The following is a 21,609-nucleotide window of genomic DNA, read 5'->3' on the forward strand; positions in this document are numbered from 1 at the left end:
AATCAGAGGATGAATACCTGGGTAAGATTTACATTTTTTCTTACCCTTTTGGCCCTGTGTGTCTGCTTTGCAGGAATTGCTACACAACAGAGGTAGTGGTAACTTGCAGCTATTTAGTACCTTCCGCCCTCTAGATATGTCTCCCTGTTCTCCCCCCCAATCCTCATTGGATGGGGTCTCATTGTGACAATCCTCTGATTCATAGTGGAGAGAAGGGAAGCTGGGTAGGAGCCCTACTGCATCATGTCTACCCTGACATTTACCCCCCGAGCTGGCCAGATGGTGAATTGCTCATCTTTGGATTCTCTCCCAAATATATTCCATCGCCTCTGCTCAGTTTTCCTGTGTTGGAGTTGCAGCTCTCTGGGCCAAGGTGAGGACCTAACCTTACTGTCTGCTTACTGTGGCACTGCAAGGGTTGGCTAGCTGTGAACAGGCAGGGCATAATTCACCCTCTGAAGAGCCTATAAATGCTGCATCACCTATAGAACACCGCTTTGATGTGGCCTAGTGTTTATAGGTAGGGCCCTACCAAATTCACGGTCCATTTTGGTCAATTTCAAGGTCATAGGACTTTAAAAATCATAAATGTCATGATTTCAGCTATTTAAACCTGAAATTTCATGGTGTTGTAAAAGTAGAGGTCCTGACCCAAAAAGGAGGTTGGGGGGCGGGGGGGTCACAAGATTACTGTAGGGGAGATTGTGGTACTGCTCCCCTTACTGCTGCTGGTGGAAGCGCTGCCTTTAAGGCTAAGCAGCTGGAGAGCGACAGCTGCTGGCCAGGAGCCCAGCTCTGAAGGCAGAGCCACCACCAGCAGCAGCAGCGTAGAAGAAAGAATGGCATAGTCTGGTATTGTCACCCTTACTTCTGCGCTGCTGCTTGCAGAGTTGGGCCCTCAGTCAGCAGCTGCCACTGTCTGGCCGCCTAGCTCTGAAAGCAGCAGTGCAGAAGTAAGGATGGCATGGTATGGAATTGCCACCCTTACTTTTGCGCTGCTGCTGGCGGAGCGCTGCCTTCAGAGCTAGGTGCCTGGCCAACAGCTGCTGCCCTCTTGCTGCCCAGCTCTGAAGGCACCACCGAAGTAAGGGTGGCAATACCATGACCCCTCTAAAATAACCTTGACACCCCCCCACAACTCCCTTTTGGCTCAGGACCCCCAAATGTATAGTATAGGGTAAAGGCACAAAAAAGACCACATTTCATGGGGGGAAACCAGATTTCATGGTTTGTGATGCGTTTTTCAAGGCCGTGAATTTGGTAGGGCCTTATTTATAGGTCATTTCTGCCATATTTTTGGGGTGAGAGGGAGGCCTGCAGTTGCAATTCCAGGTGACTGACACCACATCACTATATACGTGATGAAGAAATATCCCATCTCTCAATTGTGACTGACGCTGAACTACAACAATTGACAATAATGCATTTAAAGTTAGAAAAAACTATGGGGGTCCAGCTTAACAACAGACTGTTCTCAGTCCTTGAGATATTTTGATACAATGGCATTAGAACTGCTAGATGTTGTTATAACTGGGACAATGGATGTTACTCATCTTCATATTGTGTGACTCAAGCATTTGTAGTAAAACATGGCAGAGCATACATTCTGTAGGCAACTGGTATAAACTGGGGTGAAATCCTAGCCCCACTGAAGCCAATGAGTTTTGCCATTTTCAGTGGGGCCAGGACTTCACCCTTAGAGGTAGCAGTGACTTGAAGATCAAGACCCTACATTTCATATTCTGCTTTACAGTTATTCTGCCAATGGCTTAAGGTTAATCCTCTTTCAAAAATTGTTAGTGCAAGAGATTAAACAATTGTGGATCACCAAAGGACATGCACTGGCTAGAAAAAGAGTTGCCACATCCAGATATTTTGGAGAAGAAAGGCACTGCTTCCCACTACCGAAGTCCGGACTACAGGATACCTAACAGAACCAACTTGCAAGCCACTTAAAGCTTTCTATGAAAGATGCAATTCACAAGATATAGGCAGCTAACTGATGAAGTTGTCCAGCTGTTTCATTTATCCAGCAGAAGTTGTCTCCTAATCCGCAATAAATAATCATTTAGACTAAATGATTAATATTTAATAAATTACTATAAACAGTTGAGAAGCCTTTCTGCTAAAGTATCAAAATTATGGAAACAAATTGTTTCCCTTTAATATGTTTTTTCAGATTGATGTTAAAATACCACCTTTTGCTTTCTTTAATAAAAGATAATTAAAATGCAGAAGTTCTCCATTAGCAGCTTAGTGCTGGCACTACTGATCTATTGCACCTACAATACATGTAGGCGTGTCTTTTCAAAAGCGAGTCTGGGTGCCCACCTTGAAAGGGCCTGGTTTTGAGACAAGGCTGAGCACTCACTCTCTGAAAATCAGGCCCCTTTAAAAGGTCCATCTAATTGGATACCTAAAGCACAAGTCACTTAAAATTTAGGGTGTGTTTTTTTTCCCCAGAAAATCCATTGGCCAAAAGACGAAGAAAAACAGCACAATCCCAAAGGCTTAGAAACACTGACATAATAGGCCTATTTCTCCCTTTGTACTGTGTGACTTTACAGATCCAAATATTTAACACACGAAGCAACATGGCTTCACAGTTGAAATGGGCTACATGTTCTGTGCATGTTTCTCTGGAAAAACAACTTATATGAACGGAAGTTACTAGTGAAACAATTTTAAATTCAGTTATAAAGCTAAATCCCTATGATCACTGGAGAATGTCAGTGGAGCATAAAGTTTCATTAACATGTTAAGGTTTTCACCAACTGCAGATAAAGAAAGCAGCAATAATGAGAGCACAACAGCTGGTTGGCATCCTTCCTCTTCTCTAACTTCTCTCTCTGACTTTACCTGCTGAACTTTTCAATCTTAGAAATCAAAAAATCGGGTTACACTCTTAACGTTCAGTTTATAAAATACTTTAGATTACCTTGTATTTCAGATCAGGCTTTAATATTAAATTACCACCGATGTTTTATCATATGCTTTAAATTAACTTTAATGCAATAGCAGCTGCAGCTAATAATTCAAATATGAGAAGATTTATAAATTCAAATTTAATGGTTCCAGAAATTCAGTTCTTCACACCACCTACACTAAATTCACCTGTAAAATTAGAGGCACCATCCTGCTTAAGTGCATAACAGTATGTTGGACTGTACCTAGGTAGGTTTAATTGACTGAGTTGTAGCTGAACACTACTTCGGTGCAAACATAACTATTGAAATCACCTCTGAATTTTTAGAATACTTTAACATTTTAAAAAATATACAAATTAAAATAAACTATTCTTACATATATTTTCTTTTATATCAAAGAAGTGTTTCAGAACTCTTTACAATAACACAGTCCAGAGATCAACATGGATCATCCCTTTAGTCAAGCAATTTAAGATAATTCTGATATTATTTCCAAAAAGTAAGTTGGCTTCCTTCAATGTACAGTTCTTGACAGGACCAGTGCCTCCTCTTCATTTACTACATTGTTCATTTTATTGAAGAGGGAGAAGAACATTATATTTCAAAAAAAGGTCTCTCGACAAAGCGGGCAGGTGGATTTGTTGCTTGATGTGAACCATTTGTACTGAAAGAGAAATAGAAACATTTAAAATGTGAACATATGATGAATTTTAAAAGTGCTTTACACTTGAACACTTTCATTCAGTTTTGTTTGACAGGTGTAAGGTTTTATCAGATATAGTGACATATAACTTGCCAGTGAAGATGACTACCAAATACTAAAAGGCTAGTAAAAGTTATTTTTCCAATAAGCGGTGATAAGCAACTTCCCCTAGCAGAAGCAAAGTCATATGAAATACAAATATAAAACAAAACATTAGTTTCTGAAAGATACCAGCCAGGATTCTCCCTGTTGTCTGGTCTCATTTTAAGAAGGTAGGATCCACAAGTGAGAACTCTCCTGGAATTATATTGTTAGAGAAGCAGTAATTTTCTTTTGTATGGCAATACAGACATCAACCTTTTCTGATATACTCATGATTACCATTTTGTCAGCTCTAATATAGCTTACATACTGCAATTTGAACCAGATTTTAAATTTAGGCAAAATACAAACATGTACACAAGACCACCTCTGGGTACTTACCAAACAGGCTGAATGGAATTTTTTCTTGCATGTTCTACAGGCTTTTTTGGGAAGAGAATAATTGGAACCATGTATGACTGAAAAACAGATCATGCAATCTTCAATGCCCTCAAACCGTTTATCCACGTTATTTTTCCACAAAGCCAAGCCTTCCATAATACTTCCATTCTAACAGAGGGAAAGAGTCACAACAGCAATCAGTGATGTGTTAACATTTTAGAACATCTCTTATTTCTATTCTAGTAACACCCAGAAGCCCCAAGCAGGATCCTTTGTACTAGGTGTTTATACATACATAGTGGGACTTGGACCCTATCCTGAAAAATTAATCTAAGATGACATGCTATTTATGAAGGGCGTGGTAAAGAGATTAAACGTACAATTTTAATGTATATAATCAAATAAAGCCATGTATTTCAACTACAATGGACAGTATCCTATAACAGATTCTTCAGATTTCAGACATGTTCCTCTCTACAGAACTTGTAGTGGACAGTGTGCATTTAAGAGCATTTATAAAGCTATTTGCATTAATCCTTTTGTTAGTTTCTTATAATCACAAGTGTAGAGTGACTTCTATAATTACCAACCTACCCAATTTTAAAGGGTCTCATGTTAGGGGAAGTTTTGAGACTGTAATAGTTCATCATCCATAGATGTAGATCCTGGTATTACATTTCAGTCAACACTATATTGCTAAGATTGTTCTATCATTTTTGTGTCACTGTTTGTATGTCCTAAATTGTCAAAATCAAGGGCTTGGCCTAAAACTTCACCTGGTGAGTGAGGTACGTGCTTAACTGTAGCATCCAATTGCGCCACTGCTGAACAGCCACACCAACCCTCTTTCCACTCTCAACTGTTATTGAGCCCAGTGGGTAATTTGGCGGAAGCTGTATTATCAGTTCAATGAATATATCATCAACTGAATAGGTAGCAATCACTTCCCGAGTAGCAGACCGAGCTTTTACCTATAGAAAAACAGAAACATTCAAAAGACTGGTGAGATCTCACTTTACGTTAAACATACACTTTCTCAAGTCTTTTTATATTACATGAAAGATCCATAATTTACAGCATATGCTTGGACCAGGAAAACAAGTGACTGACAAATATTTTCATTAAAGAAAAATGCCAACCTTTGCCATGCCAAACTAAACAGAACTGGTATCAGCCAATCAGATTGAAAGATGGCTGACAATCACTGATAAATTTAAAAAAAAAAAAATGACACTAGCCAGAAGGTACCATATTGATAGTGGTCTTGCAGAAAACAGCACTTATATGGATAACCTCTCTGACTGAAGTACGTGCACCAAGATTTTCTACACTATTCCAAATACAGGAAGACAGCAATTATACAGCGAACAAATGTCATCCTACTAAACCAATACCAAATGAAATTATACTATCAATCATTTATGATAATAGAAATAAAATCGTTTTATTCATTGTCAGAGGATCAGTCAGGTTCTGAAAAAGCAACATCTCTGCTTTGACCACTACAGCATTTTGATAAAGGTCTAGGGTAAAATCCTGGCTCCACTGAAGTCAATGGCAAAACTGTTGACTTCTACAGGGTCAGGATTTCAATCCAATCACAACTGCAAGAGAGCACTATCCTGTGATAGTTCCAGTCCACTGATATTCTCTCAGTGATCTTTATCTAGCTGGCACTTAACACACCTTACTGTATTTAATGCCTGGTTTAGAAACATTGGAGAGTTTATATTTCAATTTTTACAAGACAATTCACAAACAACTTTTTGAGAAGATAAAGGCCTTACTAACCGTCATGCCATTAAATAACTGTGTGCTAGTCTGCACAGAAGATATTTCTTGTAAAGAAAGTACATTGCTGACATATTTGCTTGTAAATTTATCTACTACATTGAAGACCCGTTTCTCACAGCTATTCCACCAAAGCCTAACCATGGCTGGCAAGTCCTTCAATGTCATATGATACACCGAGCAGGCCAAGTGTGGAATCTGAGATGACAGCACTGCTGTATCTGGGGGGGAAAAAATCAAAAACATTTTGTCAAATATCATATAGCTGACATAGCATTGTTTCTGCCCCATCCCTATAGGAGCATTATTTTAATAATTTGATTATATCACAGAACCCGTTGCCGGCGATGGAAAGCATGCCAAAAATTCCCAACCCCTCTTGTCCATAAATGCTATCCTTCTTATGAACATTCAGATTTAGAGCTGGTCAGAAAAACTTCAACGGAACCATTTTCCCTTGGAGAAAGCAGCTGTGTCTAAACTGAAATGCTCTGCCAAGTTGTGTTCATTTTGCTGAAATTTTACCAAAAAAAGGGAAAATTGTTCCAACAACGTCTAAGTGTTCCATTTGGCTGTTTTTAAAATGAAACATTTCAATTTCCTTTCTAAACAACTTTTCATTTTATTTTGGTTATGTTATATAGTAATATGAAAATAATGAAATCAAAACAAACATTTTAATTTTGAAACTGTATTTCCTTGCCTCTGTTACCAATATCTCTTTAGATTATTGGAAAAATAATTTTCGAGTCTAATTTTCTTTTTGCACTTCTTTGGTAGAACAATGAAAATTAACTACCGTATATACTCATTCATAAGCCGAATTTTTTAGTACAAAAAGGGAAGCACCAGAGAAGGGGGTCGGCTTATGAACGGGTATAGAGAGGGAGAGGTGGGACACAGCCCCTCCCCCCAACAGAGGGAGCAAGGAGAGGCAGCACAGCCGGCAGAGACAGAAGGGAAGAGGCAGGGCCAGAGTCTCTCCGCTTCCGGCCACACTGCTCTCCCCCCCACCTCTGGAGCAGCTGCAGCTCCGGGGCTGGCAGGCTGAAGCTGTGCCGCTCGGCCCCGCACCCCAGAGCAGGCTGTGCCCGTGCTGCCCGGCCCGCCAGAGCACGCTGCGGCCGCACTGCCCAGCCTGCCGGAGCAGCTCCAGCCAGGCCGTTCATCCTCCCTTGGTGGGAAGGGATGGGATAGGGAGAGTGTGGGGGTCCTGGGCTAGGGGTGGGGTCATGTGGGGGGTGGTCACCGGGGTTACTCCCCTCACTCTCAGCTTCTCCCCGCAAAAAAACTTCCCCACCAGTTGCTGTCCCGGCCCGCCAGGGTAAGCAGATGGCGCGCCGGGACACTTTGTTTACATATAGGTTTACCTCTGTGCCTGCGGATGCTCGAGGTAAACAAACCATCTCGGCCCCCAAGCGGCTTATCCTGATGGCCTGGGAGCCAAAGTTTGCTGACCCCTGATCGGCTTAGGAATGGGTTATAAAAATTTTCCATGTTTACTTATCCATCTTGGGGAGGGGGGGGGGGGTGTCAGCTTATAAACTAACCGACTTATGATCGAGAATGTACGGTAATCTACTTAACTTTAGTCTTTAGACAATTTAACACTCTGTTTCTCATGCATTAGCACTCTGCTGCAACATCTGTATTTGCAGATACGTGAATGCAAATACGAGTTACGTATTTTGAAGAAATTTTTATTAACTTCATATATATTTTTAAATAGACAATTTAAAAGTTGGCTTAAGCTACCTAAAAGTGTCAATTTAAGAAATGAAACAAGAAATCTGCATGCAGATTTTAACATATTGTAGGCTTAAATATTTCCCCTTTTTTGCACCACCTAAACCAGTGGTTCTCAAACTTTTGTACTCATGACCCCTTTCACACAGCAAGCCTCTGAGTGCAACCCCCCCCCCTTATAAATTAAAAACACATTTTTTAATATTTAACACAATTATAAATGCTGGAGGCGAAGCAGGGCTTGGGGTAGAGGCTGACATCTTGTGACCCTCTGTCACGACCCCCAGTCTTAGAACCCCGGATCTAAACCCAGAACATGTGCAGACACGTTGGTATTGAGGATTTCCCATCACATCTTTTTCTGGAAATAACTCAGTAATGAGACTAAGGCCTTGGCTACACTTACCCGCTAGTTCGGTGGCTGGCAATCGAACTTCTGGGTTCGACTTATCGCGTCTAGTCTGGACGCGATAAGTCGAACCCGGAAGTGCTCGCCGTCGACTGCGGTACTCCAGCTCGGCGAGAGGAGTACCGCGGAGTCGACGGGGGAGCCTGCCTGCCGAGTGTGGACCAAGGTAAGTTCGAACTAAGGTACTTCGAACTTCAGATACGTTATTCACGTAGCTGAAGTTCCGTACCTTAGTTCGAATTAGGGGGTTAGTGTAGACCTGGCCTAAGGAAGGGATATGTTTCTCTAAGATTTATCATTTTCTTTCACTAAGAAGCATATTTTAACCTTATTAAGGCTGAAGTTACTCTGCGTGAATAAATAACATATAAATTTTTACTAACCTTTGACACCTAAATGAAGTTCTTCAGTAAAGAAAGTTTTTGTATCCTTATCTGGGACTTCAGTAGCTGGCCCTGAAAAGGCAGGGTTTTCTGGCATAAGCCTGAACAGGTGATAAAGAAGTTTATTCAGATTCTTAGTTCTTCGAAGGTACTGTGAATATAAAGCCCGCAGCTGGTGGGGGGAAAAATAAAGTATGTATGAGTCCTAATAAAAAGCAGCTTGTTCTGATATGAACATGTACATGTAGAGAAGAAGGTTGGTCCAGTGATTAGGGCACTAGCCTAGGACCTGGTAGACTCTGGTTGAATTCTTTGCTCCACCACAGACTTCCTGTATGACCCTGGGCAAGCCTGTCTGTAACTCAGTTTCCTATCTTGAAATGGTAGTACTTCCCTACCTAATGGGGTGTTGGGAGGGTAAATACATTAAAGATGGTGAGGTGCTCATCTACTAATGGTGACGAGGACTATATAAATACCTATGATAGACAAACATCTACATGTAAGATACCTGGAGATAAACTGATTAGGGCAGTCCAACATATAGGCTACCTGGAAAAGCATTCTGACACCAAAGTCTATTACTATCTTTTAAGTGAACTGATGGAAGCCTCATGGTTCAAGCTATTGAATTAGACTAAACCAAGAACTCAAGAACATACTGTAGGGAACAATCTTGTGCTTGAATAGGCGAGATGAGCTAAGAGAAATGGAAAAATCTAAATTTAGAATGTTGTTTTAGCTTTCTTTCCAATGAGCTGTTAACACAGAATTCATTTCCATTACATCTATACCTACAAACGTGATCTCCACAAATGAAATAGGAATCCAAATGGTTTACTTTGGTATATATTATGTATAATGTCATAACGTTTATATCACCCTTTAACAGTAAAAAATTACATTATTTTGGACAACTTCTTAAATGGGATTTAGATACTTTATAATATGATACTAAATTTAAAATTAAGAGTCACTGATGCATAGAGTAGATCAATTGTAAGAATAGCAATGTATGCAATATACCTTGTACTGTGAACTATCAACCACATTACCTTAAAAATACTGTTCCATGTCCCTCAGGTATTGTTTACTGATTGAATCATAAAAGTTTTCTGGTGGCTAGTAAGGTTAACCACAGCTGTATATTTAATTAAATACTTCCTATTTACAAACAATAGTTTGAATTCAAATTACGTATCTCTTGCAGCAAGATAGTTTTCCTTAAACGGACATTAATACACAGGTTTTACAGTGATGTCTTGCTTCCTGTCGAGGAAGGTTTCTAAATACTGTAAAGTAAGCATTTAAAAGGTGGATAAATAGGATATTAATAAAATGCCAATGAGGCTGCTTAAAACTGCTTACAAATTATATATTTTAATAAAATTCTTAAAGCATTATATTTACTACTCAGTGTAGTAACAGCTTTCTGCACTGCCATGTCAAACACATGAGTTCCACTGCTAGCGTAATGGCAGAGCTACTAGTGCTGTGTAAGAAACGCTCAGCACTAGGGAAAGGAGAGATCGCTATTCTCTATTCTCTGAGGGTTCTATCAGTGTATTTAGTGTTGATGGGGTCTAAAAAGAATACCATTAATTCTGCATCAGCTGAAGGCCTGAAGCCATTGAATACTTAAACGGAAGAAAAATATTAAGAGGAAACTTCAGGACCAGATGTAAACAACCAGGACGTTGGCCAGATAAGAGTGTAAAGAAAACCCACTGGGAGAAAAAACATTCATTAAATACATACTTGCGAAGAAGCTGCCTTGAAGAAAGTTAATATTAATTTCCATGTGAGAAGATATCCTAAAATGAAGCAGAACTCTTCGCTCAGTGGCTGAACAACTGCATACTCTCCAACGGGAATGCAATCTAGGATGTTTTCTAGAAAGAGTTCTTGAGTGGCAAGAACAGACATAAGAGCTGCAGGTGGTGACCTATGGAATGATAAGGCATTATATTTGCCATAGTGATGAATTTTACAAAATAAAACTTTCTTAGAACACAAAATGGTTTTATTTTTTACAGCCTGCTCAGCATCCTCTCAGTACCAAACATGTAAATACATCAAAAGCTCTCCCAGGGTTGTGAGTTCAATCCTTGAGGGGGACATTTAGGGATTTGGGGCAAAAATCTGTCTGGGGATTGGTCCTGCTTTGAGCAGGGGGTTGGACTAGATGACCTCAGGAGGTCCCTTCCAACCCTGATATTCTATGATTCTATGAAATACTCTTCTCAGTTCTGCACAGCAGTATTATATTTTAATACTCCTCTCCCCTTAACTAGGCAGACCTGCCATTAACTTCTGGTAGGAAACGCAGAATATAGAAATTGAATGCTACTATGGGGATCTGAACGGAGGACTCGGGCCTTTATTTGAATTGCTTTAACTTACATTTGGGCAGAACTCACAGTGTGCTAGTGCTGGATAAACACAATAGAAAGCACAATCCATTCTTACCACCTACACAAGTGGTAATACTGAACTAACTGCTCCTGAAGTTTGCTTTTTGCGATGCTATACCCCATGACATGCAACACCCCATCCCCTTTAAAGATGCAGAACTGAAGTCAAAATAGAAAAAAAACAACAACATACAAAGCTGATTCCTCTTCTTCATCACCATAGGATTTGAGATCCTCATCATCAAATTTAGGCAACTCGGGCATTAACCTGTGGAGTTGAGAGGAAGGTGGAGTGAACCAGTTTTCATTTTTACTGCCTACACCATTTATCTCTTATATCAAGAAAAGCATTAATTTGTTGGCAATGTATTTATTAAAACTAGTGCAGTGTCTATAAGACACACATGCTTAAATTACAGGTGCCAGAAGGCACATAATCTTGCTCAGTTTTTCCCTTTACTCATCTTTACTTTAGGAAGACTCAGAAGTCCTAACATCTATACTTCTGAGCAAGCCTAACATCAGCCTTTACAGACCTTTGAGGGCACTCTAAATGAGAGGCACAAGCTGCTATGGAGCCTATGTTTCAAGTCATATGTATCTTACAAATAGCATGAAAGGTAGCTAAGTATATGTACCACATTTCAAATTTCTGGCACTAGGGCTGTCCAAAGAAAGTTCAGAAGAATCTTGAGAATAAGGAAGAATTATTCCCCACTTTCCTCATACACAAATGTCTGAAGAGTTTTGGTTCAAACTCTCTAGTAAAATTTACCTTCAGGAAGAGACCAAGTCAGGAAAATTTCAGCTCAACAGACAAAAGTTTTGGAAAGCTACGTATATCTGAAAACACAGGGTTAGACTGAAAACACTTAGGCAACCCTGGATTGTAGTAATATTGATACTATAGTTAAAGCACATACACAATTCTGTCAGAAAATCAAATTACATTTTCATGTTCTTTACTAAAGTTTTTCCTTTATGTTAATACATTAGTCTAAAATTAAAACATTTATAAAATTACTCAGCATTTATACTGAATATATGTATATCAAAGTTCACTACATGTACATAAATTACCACTTAGCGATTTTTCCAAATGGAAAACTATTTTACTAGCCTCCTCACATTTCAAAATGCAAAATTTTACAGAGTTTAAAAACAGAGAGGGAAAGATCACTGGTTGATTCCTTACTTATATAGCATGTGGTAGACAGTGATTTGTACAGGTCTAGCTCGGAAGAGCAGCAATGGAGATAATGTGTTTAACAAGGTCTGTAGGTTATCTGGAAGGTTTGTTTTCTGGCCAGCAACAAACTTGGCTGGCAGTTTGTGGTTCAACAATTGGTCCTTTGAAATGTATGTTAGAACTTCACCTAAGGACTTCAGTATAGAGTTCTGAAAGGATTTTTCAGATGCATCTTTGCTTTCCCCTGTTCAGAATGGAGAAAAACAGCAAGTTACATTTGTAGCTCAGTTTGTTATGGTTACAAGTGGGTTCAATCACAGACAACTAAGGCACACTATTTCCACTTATCTAAATTATCCAATACTAAATATTATTAAAAATCGAAGTGTAATTATATATCCCTTAAATATTTTTCACTGATTGTTGCTCATCCACTATGTGCTAGTTAAATACTGTCTAACAACTACATGAATAGAGCACTCAATATAATAAAGTCAAACTTAGTCTGTCATCTATTCTACTTAAAAATACCTCTACTCAGGTCACTTGTCATATCAAGCTACTACCCTGCTTGTCATTTGCCATATACTTGCCTGTGACTTTTACCAACAAAGTTAACAGCAAGTTGTGAATGCCTTCAGAAAAGAATTCCTTCCATTCACTGATCAGGTTCATCGGAAGATTTTGGATAGCCTCAGGAGTTGCTGCCTGGAAGTAAGCACTAAGGGCAGAAGCCAAGTCACAGCTGACACAGGCAAAAATTTGCACCAGTGGAACACGATAAAGCGAATGGTTTTCCCTTGTTGTCTGGAAAAAATGGCAGTAATTTCTTAGTCCTCACTCTGCTTTAAGACAGTTGTTTTATACTACATTTATACAGAGTTATAGATCACTATAGAATTTGTAGTTCATCAAGTGCTTTGAGATGTTTGATGGAAAAGCAAGCATCAGTTAGCTCTACAAAATATACTACGTAAGAATTAGTAAATAAGACAAATCTGTGCTCACGCCACTTCAAAGCTCCTGGTATTTGACCTCACAAGGTTATTTAGAAACTTCTGCTGGATCCCAACGAAAGTAAATAAAATACAATAACTCTCCCCAGCTCTTATCAAGGTTTAGAATAATGGATTGTTTTTCATTTTTACAGAACCCGTTACATAATGGTAGGCAGAAACTGCCACCAAGTGGATTCAAATAGTAATGTCTGTATCTGCAACACTAAACATTACACTGCCAAGTAGGCCAAAACCATAGTTTAAAAAGCACCCCCGTTCCCTCCCAAATATAAAAACTTCATAAGCTTCATTCATTAAATCATTTCCGCATTGTGGAAAACTTACGTTCCACCAGAAATTACTAAAATGGCGCTCACTCCCTTGGACAAAAATCAATCCCCTCCCTCAAATTGGGCTCCTGCTTTTATTTTTATTCTGTCAAGATCCACAAAAAGTAATATAACTAACTACTGAAAATCCTCTAAAATGATACATCTATATAGCAAGTCCACAAATGTGGCTGCCACTATGTTTTGGGCTACTGTCTTTAAATTAACATCCATCCTTCCAGTTTGTAATGATACTGGTGTAAAATGAATATGTTTCTAGCCAAAGTAGAGGATGCAACCCCTGTACTTATATTATGTAAAGCACTTTCACACCCTTCAGATGAAAGATGCTATAAAAACATACAGAGAAAGGTATTAAGGCTTAAATATCTGTTCTTTAGCTTCCTTATTTTAAATGCAGAAGAAAAAAAATATGAGTCTAGTGTCAAATGAATAGGTGTCGAATGTCCATTCTGAGAGTCCTATTTCAGGATGCAATATACTGTTTAGCAATGATGCTTATCATATTACCTCTAACCAAGCCAGCATGGAGCACATTATGAAGTCCCACTCATTGTCCATAAGTGGAGACGTGGAATATTTTAACAGCAGTGGAAAGTAACGGATCATCTCTATATTGAAACCAAGCAACTGAGGCGTTGCTTCTTTAAGATTGCTGAAACAGAAGTACAGAAGTTAAAACCAACCTCATTAATGCAGAGGAATAAAATATTTCTGTTCTAGCCTTAGTGTTTCCTCTTAGGCCAAATTCATATTGTATACTGGAATCTGCCTAAGTGCTTAAAATACCCTTGCTTTCTTTGAGGTTAGTCTACATAACAGGAACAAGATAAACCAACATGCAAACAAACAAGAAGTTCTGTGATTCTAGACAGGCCACCAACTACACATTATACTTATCTATTTGCTCAAATAATAACCTAATGTAAATCAGTAAGTTTAGAAACAAACTACAGTTTGCATTATACTCCAGGACACAATTAAAAATGGGTTTACAAGATTTAATGATTTCCTGTAGCCAATAAAATATATGAATGAATCACAGAGTTTAGTTTCAAGTGTGAGCACCTGGGTGCGCAAATCCCACAAGTTAATGCACGAATTGATACACAAACACCTACAACGATTGCCTACTTTAAATGCATAATGCAGGCACAATGAAATTCTCTTGCCAGTTTGTCCCCATTTCACAAATCTCTTCAGTAAACCCAAGATGGATGAACTTCAGACAAATGAAAGTATTTCTTCTCTGCATGTTAAGACTTTGGTCAGATTTTCAGGCCCAGATTTCTAAAATACAGGTGCCTGAAATTCACCTCCCAAGTCTTTATTTAGGTATCTAAATAAGTGATCTGATCATCAAACTGCTGGGTATGCAGAAGCTGCTAGACGCTCAACCCTTTTGAAAATCCCGCTATTTATTAAGGTTCTTCATCACGGATGTAACCCCCAATCCTGAAAAGACGTATGCATGTCCTTAACTTCAAGCATCCAAGTAGTCGTACTGAACGGGAACTTAAAAAATAGATTTTTATCTTTAAACTCTTTGTCCTTCTAAATAGACTGTTTTAAAATACATAATAAGATTTGGCTATGTTAAGTTATAGCAAAGTTACCCACCAGCTGAAAAGGAAGCTGTCCTCATTATCATTTCTCCATGACATAATGATTTTTAATATTCCAGGCAGGAGCTCTCGACAATCAATGCTTCCACTGTGTAAGCAGGAGTTTAAAATGGCAAGATATCCAAAAGCTCCTACAATACATATGTAAAAAAGCACATATAACACGTTGAATGCTCTTGAATATATTCATGTATTTATTAACAAGACAATGCCAGCACAGGAAAGGAAAAGTGCATATCCAATTACTACTTTTTGTTTGTATCTTACATATACAAACATACAAAAACTTATTCTGGACAATATTTAGATTTCTCTTATTCTTTCGGTAGTTAATCCAGTATTACAATTAAATGCTAGGATAAGTTTACACAGTTAATATAAAAGTGATTAAAAAATGCAAACTCAGGTTCCAACAGCGCATTTATCCTTTGCAGCACAAAACAAAGAGTAATAGGTTAAACCAAGGGTGGGCAAACTTTTTGGCCCAAGGGCCACATCGGGGAATAGAAATTGTATGGTGGGCCATGAATGCTCACAAAATTGGGGTTGGGGTGCGGGAGGGGGTGTGGTCTCTCGGTTGGGGCTGGGGATGAGGAGTTGGGGTTTAGGATGGTGCTCTGGGCTGGGACCGAGGGGTTCGGAGGGCAGGAGGGAGATCAGGGCTAGGGTAGGGGTGTGGGCTAGGGATGAGAGGTTTGGGGTGCAGGAGGGTGCTCCGGGCTGGGATTGAGGGGTTTGAAGAGTGGGAGGGGGATCAGGGCTGGGGTAGGGGGTTGGGGCGTGGGGAGAGGCTCAGGAATGCAGGCTCTGAGCAGCGGTTACCTCAAGCGGCTCCTGGAAGCAATAGCATGTCCCTTCTCAGTCTCCTATGCGTGGAGCAGCCCCCGACCCTGCTAGAGCTGGAGCAGGCCATGCGGCTGCTCCAGGAGCTGCGTGGTATGGCCCCTGACCCAGCGCCCCGGCTGGAGCGCCAGAGCAGGGCTGAGCCGCGTGGTGCAGCCCCGACCCTGCGCTCTGGCCGGAGCGGGGCCAAGCGGCATGGTGTGGCTCGCAGGCCAGCTTAAAACAGCTCGTGGGACGGATCCAGCCCACAGGCCGTAGTTTGCCCACTCCTGGGTTAAACTATATATTTAATGAGATAATTTGGAAAATAAAATATTACACATGTGCAACATGCAGAAACTTGACACTTATGTTAACTGTGAACCCTTATTACTGCATTAATGTATTTTTTCCATTTAAATTTCCATTTTAAAAGAAAGAAGAAAATATGCATGTACACCTTCTGGAGAATAGGTACATTTTTTACAAGCACCATACCAATGACGTGAGCATTCCATTAACTGCACCATTTATATGTGCACGTCAAGGAGCATACACCTCACACAAGACCTGGTGCTGTATTTACAAGAACTTTACCAGTTTCATGCAGTGAGTAGAGTACAGACTCAATGGGAAACTCGTTCCTTGACAAATGTTTAGAAACTGGGCAAACATTCCTTGGCCAGGACCCTTTGGAGAAATAGGATGGGGCAGAATGGGACATGTGGACCAGCGGAGCTGACTGGGAATCTATTCTCCTCAATCACAGAGGAGTGTGCCGAAGAGACACATGGGGATCTCCTATACAACTAGGGAATAGTCTGAGGACCCACTCCCCTGTTATCTACTTAAAATTTCCCAGGTCAGGCCCTGGTGGCCCAAATGCAGTCTCAGAAGCAAAGACAGAGAGCCCAGAAAATGTTAACTGAATGTATAACCCAATGATAATATAGTCAAATACACACTAGTTGTGCAGAAAATAAAAAATCTGATGGGGCAGGAAAATTCAAGATTCTGATCAACTGTTCCCCCTTAACCAGTGTTTAAAAATTCACACTTACAAAGCCTTTACAATATGTCTATTTGCAAGTGCTCACCTGAAGACACAACACAGTTTTGCCCAAATGGTCATGAATTTGTTTTGACAATGCTAAGATTTTCAAATTCAGCAAGAGATATACTCCTCACTGAGGAACAGTGACATGACAAGTATCAAGTTTTTATGTAGCTTGGTCAATAAGAGCATGGCCAAAAATGAATGAAAACAAGGAAGAAGAGGGAGGAAGAGTGTTTTGTTTTTTATTTTAACTACACCATACTCAAACACCTGAAAGGATTTTGCTTATACTCTCCCACACAATTCTTCTTTGGGCAGAAACCAACTATAAAAAGTTTAGGCTCAAAAGGGTAATTTTTCAGAAAGTTACATCTTTTCAAAAGCGACATAGGGCACTTAGGAGTCTAAATCACATTAATTCATACTGCAACACTGAGCAGTGCTATGCCTAAATACCAAAAAAATCTGGACATGGGTCATTTGTTTCCCATTCTGGATGGGCCATGTGGGTAATACTTAGTTATATATATGAGAACAGTCCTTAATAGTTTATAAAACTGTTGGTACAACATGTAATCAAGACATAATATGCTGACAATTGAAGATAATGCATTTTCATTCCATTAACAACAATCTGTTTGTAGTAAACAGTTGCCTTATCAATAGTCTATGAAGCATTACTACGAATAAATTAATTACAAATTCGTCCCATCTTAAATTAATAAACCAAACTGGCTGAAGAGTGTATAGTTATGTTACTGACCATCAGTACTGACGAGCTCGGTTTGCATGCATGTCATAAGTTTAGCAGTACACTGGATAACTAGTTCTTCCTTTTCTTCTTCGGGTAAAAATGGAGACAGGCTCTGAACTGTATGTAAGTTGCCTTCTGTTAATGGGAAAAACCTGTTCATGTAAACAAGATACCAAGAATGAAACGGGGAAACAAAGATCAGTTTTATTATAGGAAAATGTAAATTGGCTCCTAGGGATCATGGATCAAAGAAGGATTATTTCATATTCTGCTTCTTTCAAGCCATTTATATACAGTAAATTGCATTTATTTTACACTGCATATATAAAAGATAAACAGTACCCATCCTACATTTCATTCATCAGAACCAATAGCAACGCAGTATCAACAACATTCACTCACAACTACAAGGAATTATGAATTGTAGTATTAGAATACCCTTCTGTCATCTTATAAAGTTGTTTTATTTCACTGGATGCAATATTCTTTGTATGGATCACTCTAACCATGGCTAAGGCCCAAAGTCTTCCACACTCTTTTGATCTACAGAAGAAAAAGGAAAAAAAGAACTATTTAATTTACATGTAGATTGTACACATACACACACACCCTACATATGTGAACATATCAAGGAAAAGACCTTAACGAAAGAAGTCAAAATGAAATCACACCAGTAAAAGCGATCTCTGTAATAGATCATATTAGTAAAAGTAATAATCTCTCTAGTGCAAATGCCAAAGCCAGAATAAGTCAGGAATGTTATATTTCATCAAGTATTTTCTAAATCTGTACCTACCTGCTAAATAATATTTGCAGAAGGTTGGTTGTATTACCAAATGCACTTAAGTCCTCATATGTAATACTGATTACTTGAAGCATGTTGAGAAATTCAAGGAGGAGACAAGGAGGGTCATCAAGTTCTTCAATCCACTGCAAAGAGTATAGCAGTTCTGCAACTAATCAAACAAACAAAAGTATCGGTTTTAATATAAGCATGGTGTATGCGGTGAGCCTCTGCTTACATTTCCATGTATCTTGGTAACAACACAAAAAAAGCCAACATTCGCACATGACTTCAGGTGCTGAGAGGAATGAGCTGGACTCCTGGCACCAACACTTAATGTACTTTGGAGTTAACAATAGGTAATAATCCATGATTAATTTAAGCCATTCTAGATGCTTAGGCACTAATAAAATGAGAAGAAAAAAAACAAACAAAAAAGCCTGGAAAGGACTCTAGTTAGTGACTCCTCTCCTACACCTTCATATTTTCTTCCTCTTCTTGGCTCTAATTTTCCTGACTGCTGCTCCTAAACTAGGCAGTCAAGACCGAATTTCAGATAATAACCCCAGTCTGAAGTTAGAAACCAGTTCTTAAATTACTGTGTGTTTGTTTCTTCTTCATCCTCTTATGAAGGACCACACTGAGAAGTTACATTCCTCTTCAATAGCAACAGAAGAAGAACATGGAGTGGCATCACTACTTCATAAAATGCATAATGTCAATGGTCAGATCTGATTTAAAAACATGAAAATAATTAAGCCACTTCACAAGTAAAAGCGACTGAACGAGAGGGAGGTACGGATGGAGTGATGAGGATAAGAAAAATGGTTGCAATAATGTCTCCAATCTCATGCTTAACACTCAAGTATGTACCAATACGCCTGGTTACATTGCATGTATGCTCACCATGCAGCAGGCAGTGTTTTGGGATAGCCAGTATTTAAGAACAACTATTTTTACCTCAGTGTATGCTAAGAGGTTAGTTGAGAGAGTATGAATACAAGCAAAAAATGAAAGGCCAGAAGGGTTTTAGATATATGAACACCACACTAAAAGATAATTGTGCACTTAAAGCAGGATCAGAACAACAACTGTAAAAGATGTAGGATAAAGTAATAATGTCAGCTATATTCCAAACCTTTTATTAATAATTGCTTCCACCAATTAATACAATTTGGTTCACAACTACAATATAAAATCAACTGCTCTTTAGTTTTACCATTCTTACTTACTTATATTTTCAATTTTCTTCCTCTCTGCATCGTGGTTTTCAAACACCACCTCATGTTCCTGTATAAGTAGTGCCATTTTACTTAACAATGCTGCAGTGCACAGATGGTTTGGAAGTTTAGTTGTTTTGCATAGCTTAACCTCTGTTCCTGAGTGCTCACAGTTCACACTCAGTCTTCCTTCCAAAAGAGGTTTGTGTAACCACTGTAACAAACACAAGAAAGGAGCTGTCCACAATTACGTGTAATTTTTACAGAATAATACAAAGGCTCAGACATTTGTGTAACTTTTCAAATTCAAAAATACTTACAATGTCACTTAAAGTTCCCACACTGTGGCCTTGGCTACACTTACCGGCAAGTTCGACGGCTGGAAATCGAACTTCTGGGTTCGACTTATCGCGTCTAGTCTGGACGCGATAAGTCGAACCCGGAAGTGCTCGCCGTCGACTGCGGTACTCCAGCTCGCCGAGAGGAGTACCGCGGAGTCGACGGGGGAGCCTGCCTGCCGAGTGTGGACCAAGGTAAGTTTGAACTAATTCGAAATAAGGTACTTCGAACTTCAGCTACGTTATTCACGTAGCTGAAGTTGCGTACCTTAGTTCGAATTAGGGGGGGTAGTGTAGACCAAGCCTGAGATTCCCAAGTGTTTATAACAAATAGCCAGTAAAGGTATCATAACTGGAGAACTATTCCCAACACAGGTCTAATTGCTGTAGCAAGGTTATCGGTGGGGGATTCCTAATCTAAATTTAAAATCCTTTTCTGTCTAATTTCAATCATATTGCCAACCAAATTAAAGAGAGACACTTGTAACTTCAAACTTGCATTTATGTCTGAAAATTGTATACACAGTATAGTTGCAAGTAATACTATGAGTATTATGCCTTGACAGTAGTTAAGGAAAAATAGATTTTTTCAGTTTACTCTGCCTATTTGACAGCACTTTGAGGACAGTTAGTTTCACTGTTTTCTCTCTGTATCCCTAAATCAGTTGAAAAGACTATAAACAGCTGCAGAGGAACAATACAAGCCTTATAAAAGGATTATTTTAAACAAGATTTACTTTTAAGAGGTCACTATCAGAAACTGCATTTTTTTAACCCAGTAAATTGCAAAATAAAGCAAGTTGACACTGTCCTTTAAACAGTATTTTATGTAGAATCCAAAAAGAGGGGAGTTTTTATATTTACAGATTTTGTATAGCATCATTAGGGATACAACAGCCTAAATGTTCTGTGCATGTATGGCCCTGTAGATGCATGCACATACCCTTACCTTCCCCTCCAATATGGAAAGGGACTCATCCACCTCCACTGCTTTCTCATTCTGGACCTTGATCCTACAAGCTTCTGAGCTCTTTGGCCTTGATCCAGCTCAGCACTTAACATGTGCTTAACTGTAAGTATTCACTGACTTCAATGGGACTATTCCTATGCTTAGAGATAAGCGTGTGCGTAAGTGTGCTGGATCATGGCCAGAGTAGCATAGCACCATGCAGCATTGAGCTCTTGGACCTCACGGGGGTGGAAACTAGACAGGCAATAGAAGGAGAGGCACACTTCACATCATTTCCAACCACAGTGTTCCAGAGATTAAGCAGGAAAGATTACAGAAAAAGCAGCCCAGGTTGTAGATACATCAGCTATTTCGTTGTGCAGTAGTTTTCAGACTGCAGTCATTTTCATACCTCAATGGGTAAGGATTCTCGCAACTGTTCCCATTCAGAGTTGTTTGGAGTAATACATCCAAAATAAGTTCCCAGAAGACAACCAGACAGTTCCCCAGCTTCCAGTAGCTTAGTCAGCAAATCATTAACTGCAGAGATCAAAACCTGAAGGCTAAAAATGTGAGAGAAAAAATTCTTCCTGAGAAATTAAGCACAATCATGTGACAACAAGACACGACATTTCACATCAGTACCAGGTCACATCAATGGCTTTTC

General features: G+C 39.3%; 1 protein-coding gene across 1 annotated transcript in view; it reads right to left on the bottom strand.

Moving 5' to 3' along the window:
- Window positions 1–3,046: 3,046 nt before the first annotated feature.
- LTN1 (listerin E3 ubiquitin protein ligase 1) overlaps window positions 3,047–21,609 on the bottom strand; it is a 44,258-nt gene continuing 25,695 nt past the window's right edge. Inside the window, exons 15-30 of the mRNA XM_008165278.4 lie at window positions 21,355–21,505; window positions 19,668–19,869; window positions 18,448–18,607; window positions 18,090–18,194; window positions 17,661–17,803; window positions 15,014–15,149; window positions 13,904–14,048; window positions 12,639–12,852; window positions 12,052–12,289; window positions 11,050–11,124; window positions 10,201–10,387; window positions 8,443–8,614; window positions 5,905–6,125; window positions 4,890–5,084; window positions 4,114–4,281; window positions 3,047–3,591 (exon numbers count right to left, since the gene is read on the bottom strand). Of these exons, the coding sequence (XP_008163500.2) occupies window positions 3,529–3,591; window positions 4,114–4,281; window positions 4,890–5,084; window positions 5,905–6,125; window positions 8,443–8,614; window positions 10,201–10,387; window positions 11,050–11,124; window positions 12,052–12,289; window positions 12,639–12,852; window positions 13,904–14,048; window positions 15,014–15,149; window positions 17,661–17,803; window positions 18,090–18,194; window positions 18,448–18,607; window positions 19,668–19,869; window positions 21,355–21,505 (2,575 nt within the window). The 3' untranslated portion in view covers window positions 3,047–3,528. The remainder of the gene's footprint in view (window positions 3,592–4,113; window positions 4,282–4,889; window positions 5,085–5,904; window positions 6,126–8,442; window positions 8,615–10,200; window positions 10,388–11,049; window positions 11,125–12,051; window positions 12,290–12,638; window positions 12,853–13,903; window positions 14,049–15,013; window positions 15,150–17,660; window positions 17,804–18,089; window positions 18,195–18,447; window positions 18,608–19,667; window positions 19,870–21,354; window positions 21,506–21,609) is intronic.

The sequence above is a fragment of the Chrysemys picta genome, chromosome 1 (genome assembly GCF_011386835.1).
Source record: "Chrysemys picta bellii isolate R12L10 chromosome 1, ASM1138683v2, whole genome shotgun sequence".
NCBI lineage: Eukaryota > Metazoa > Chordata > Testudines > Emydidae > Chrysemys > Chrysemys picta.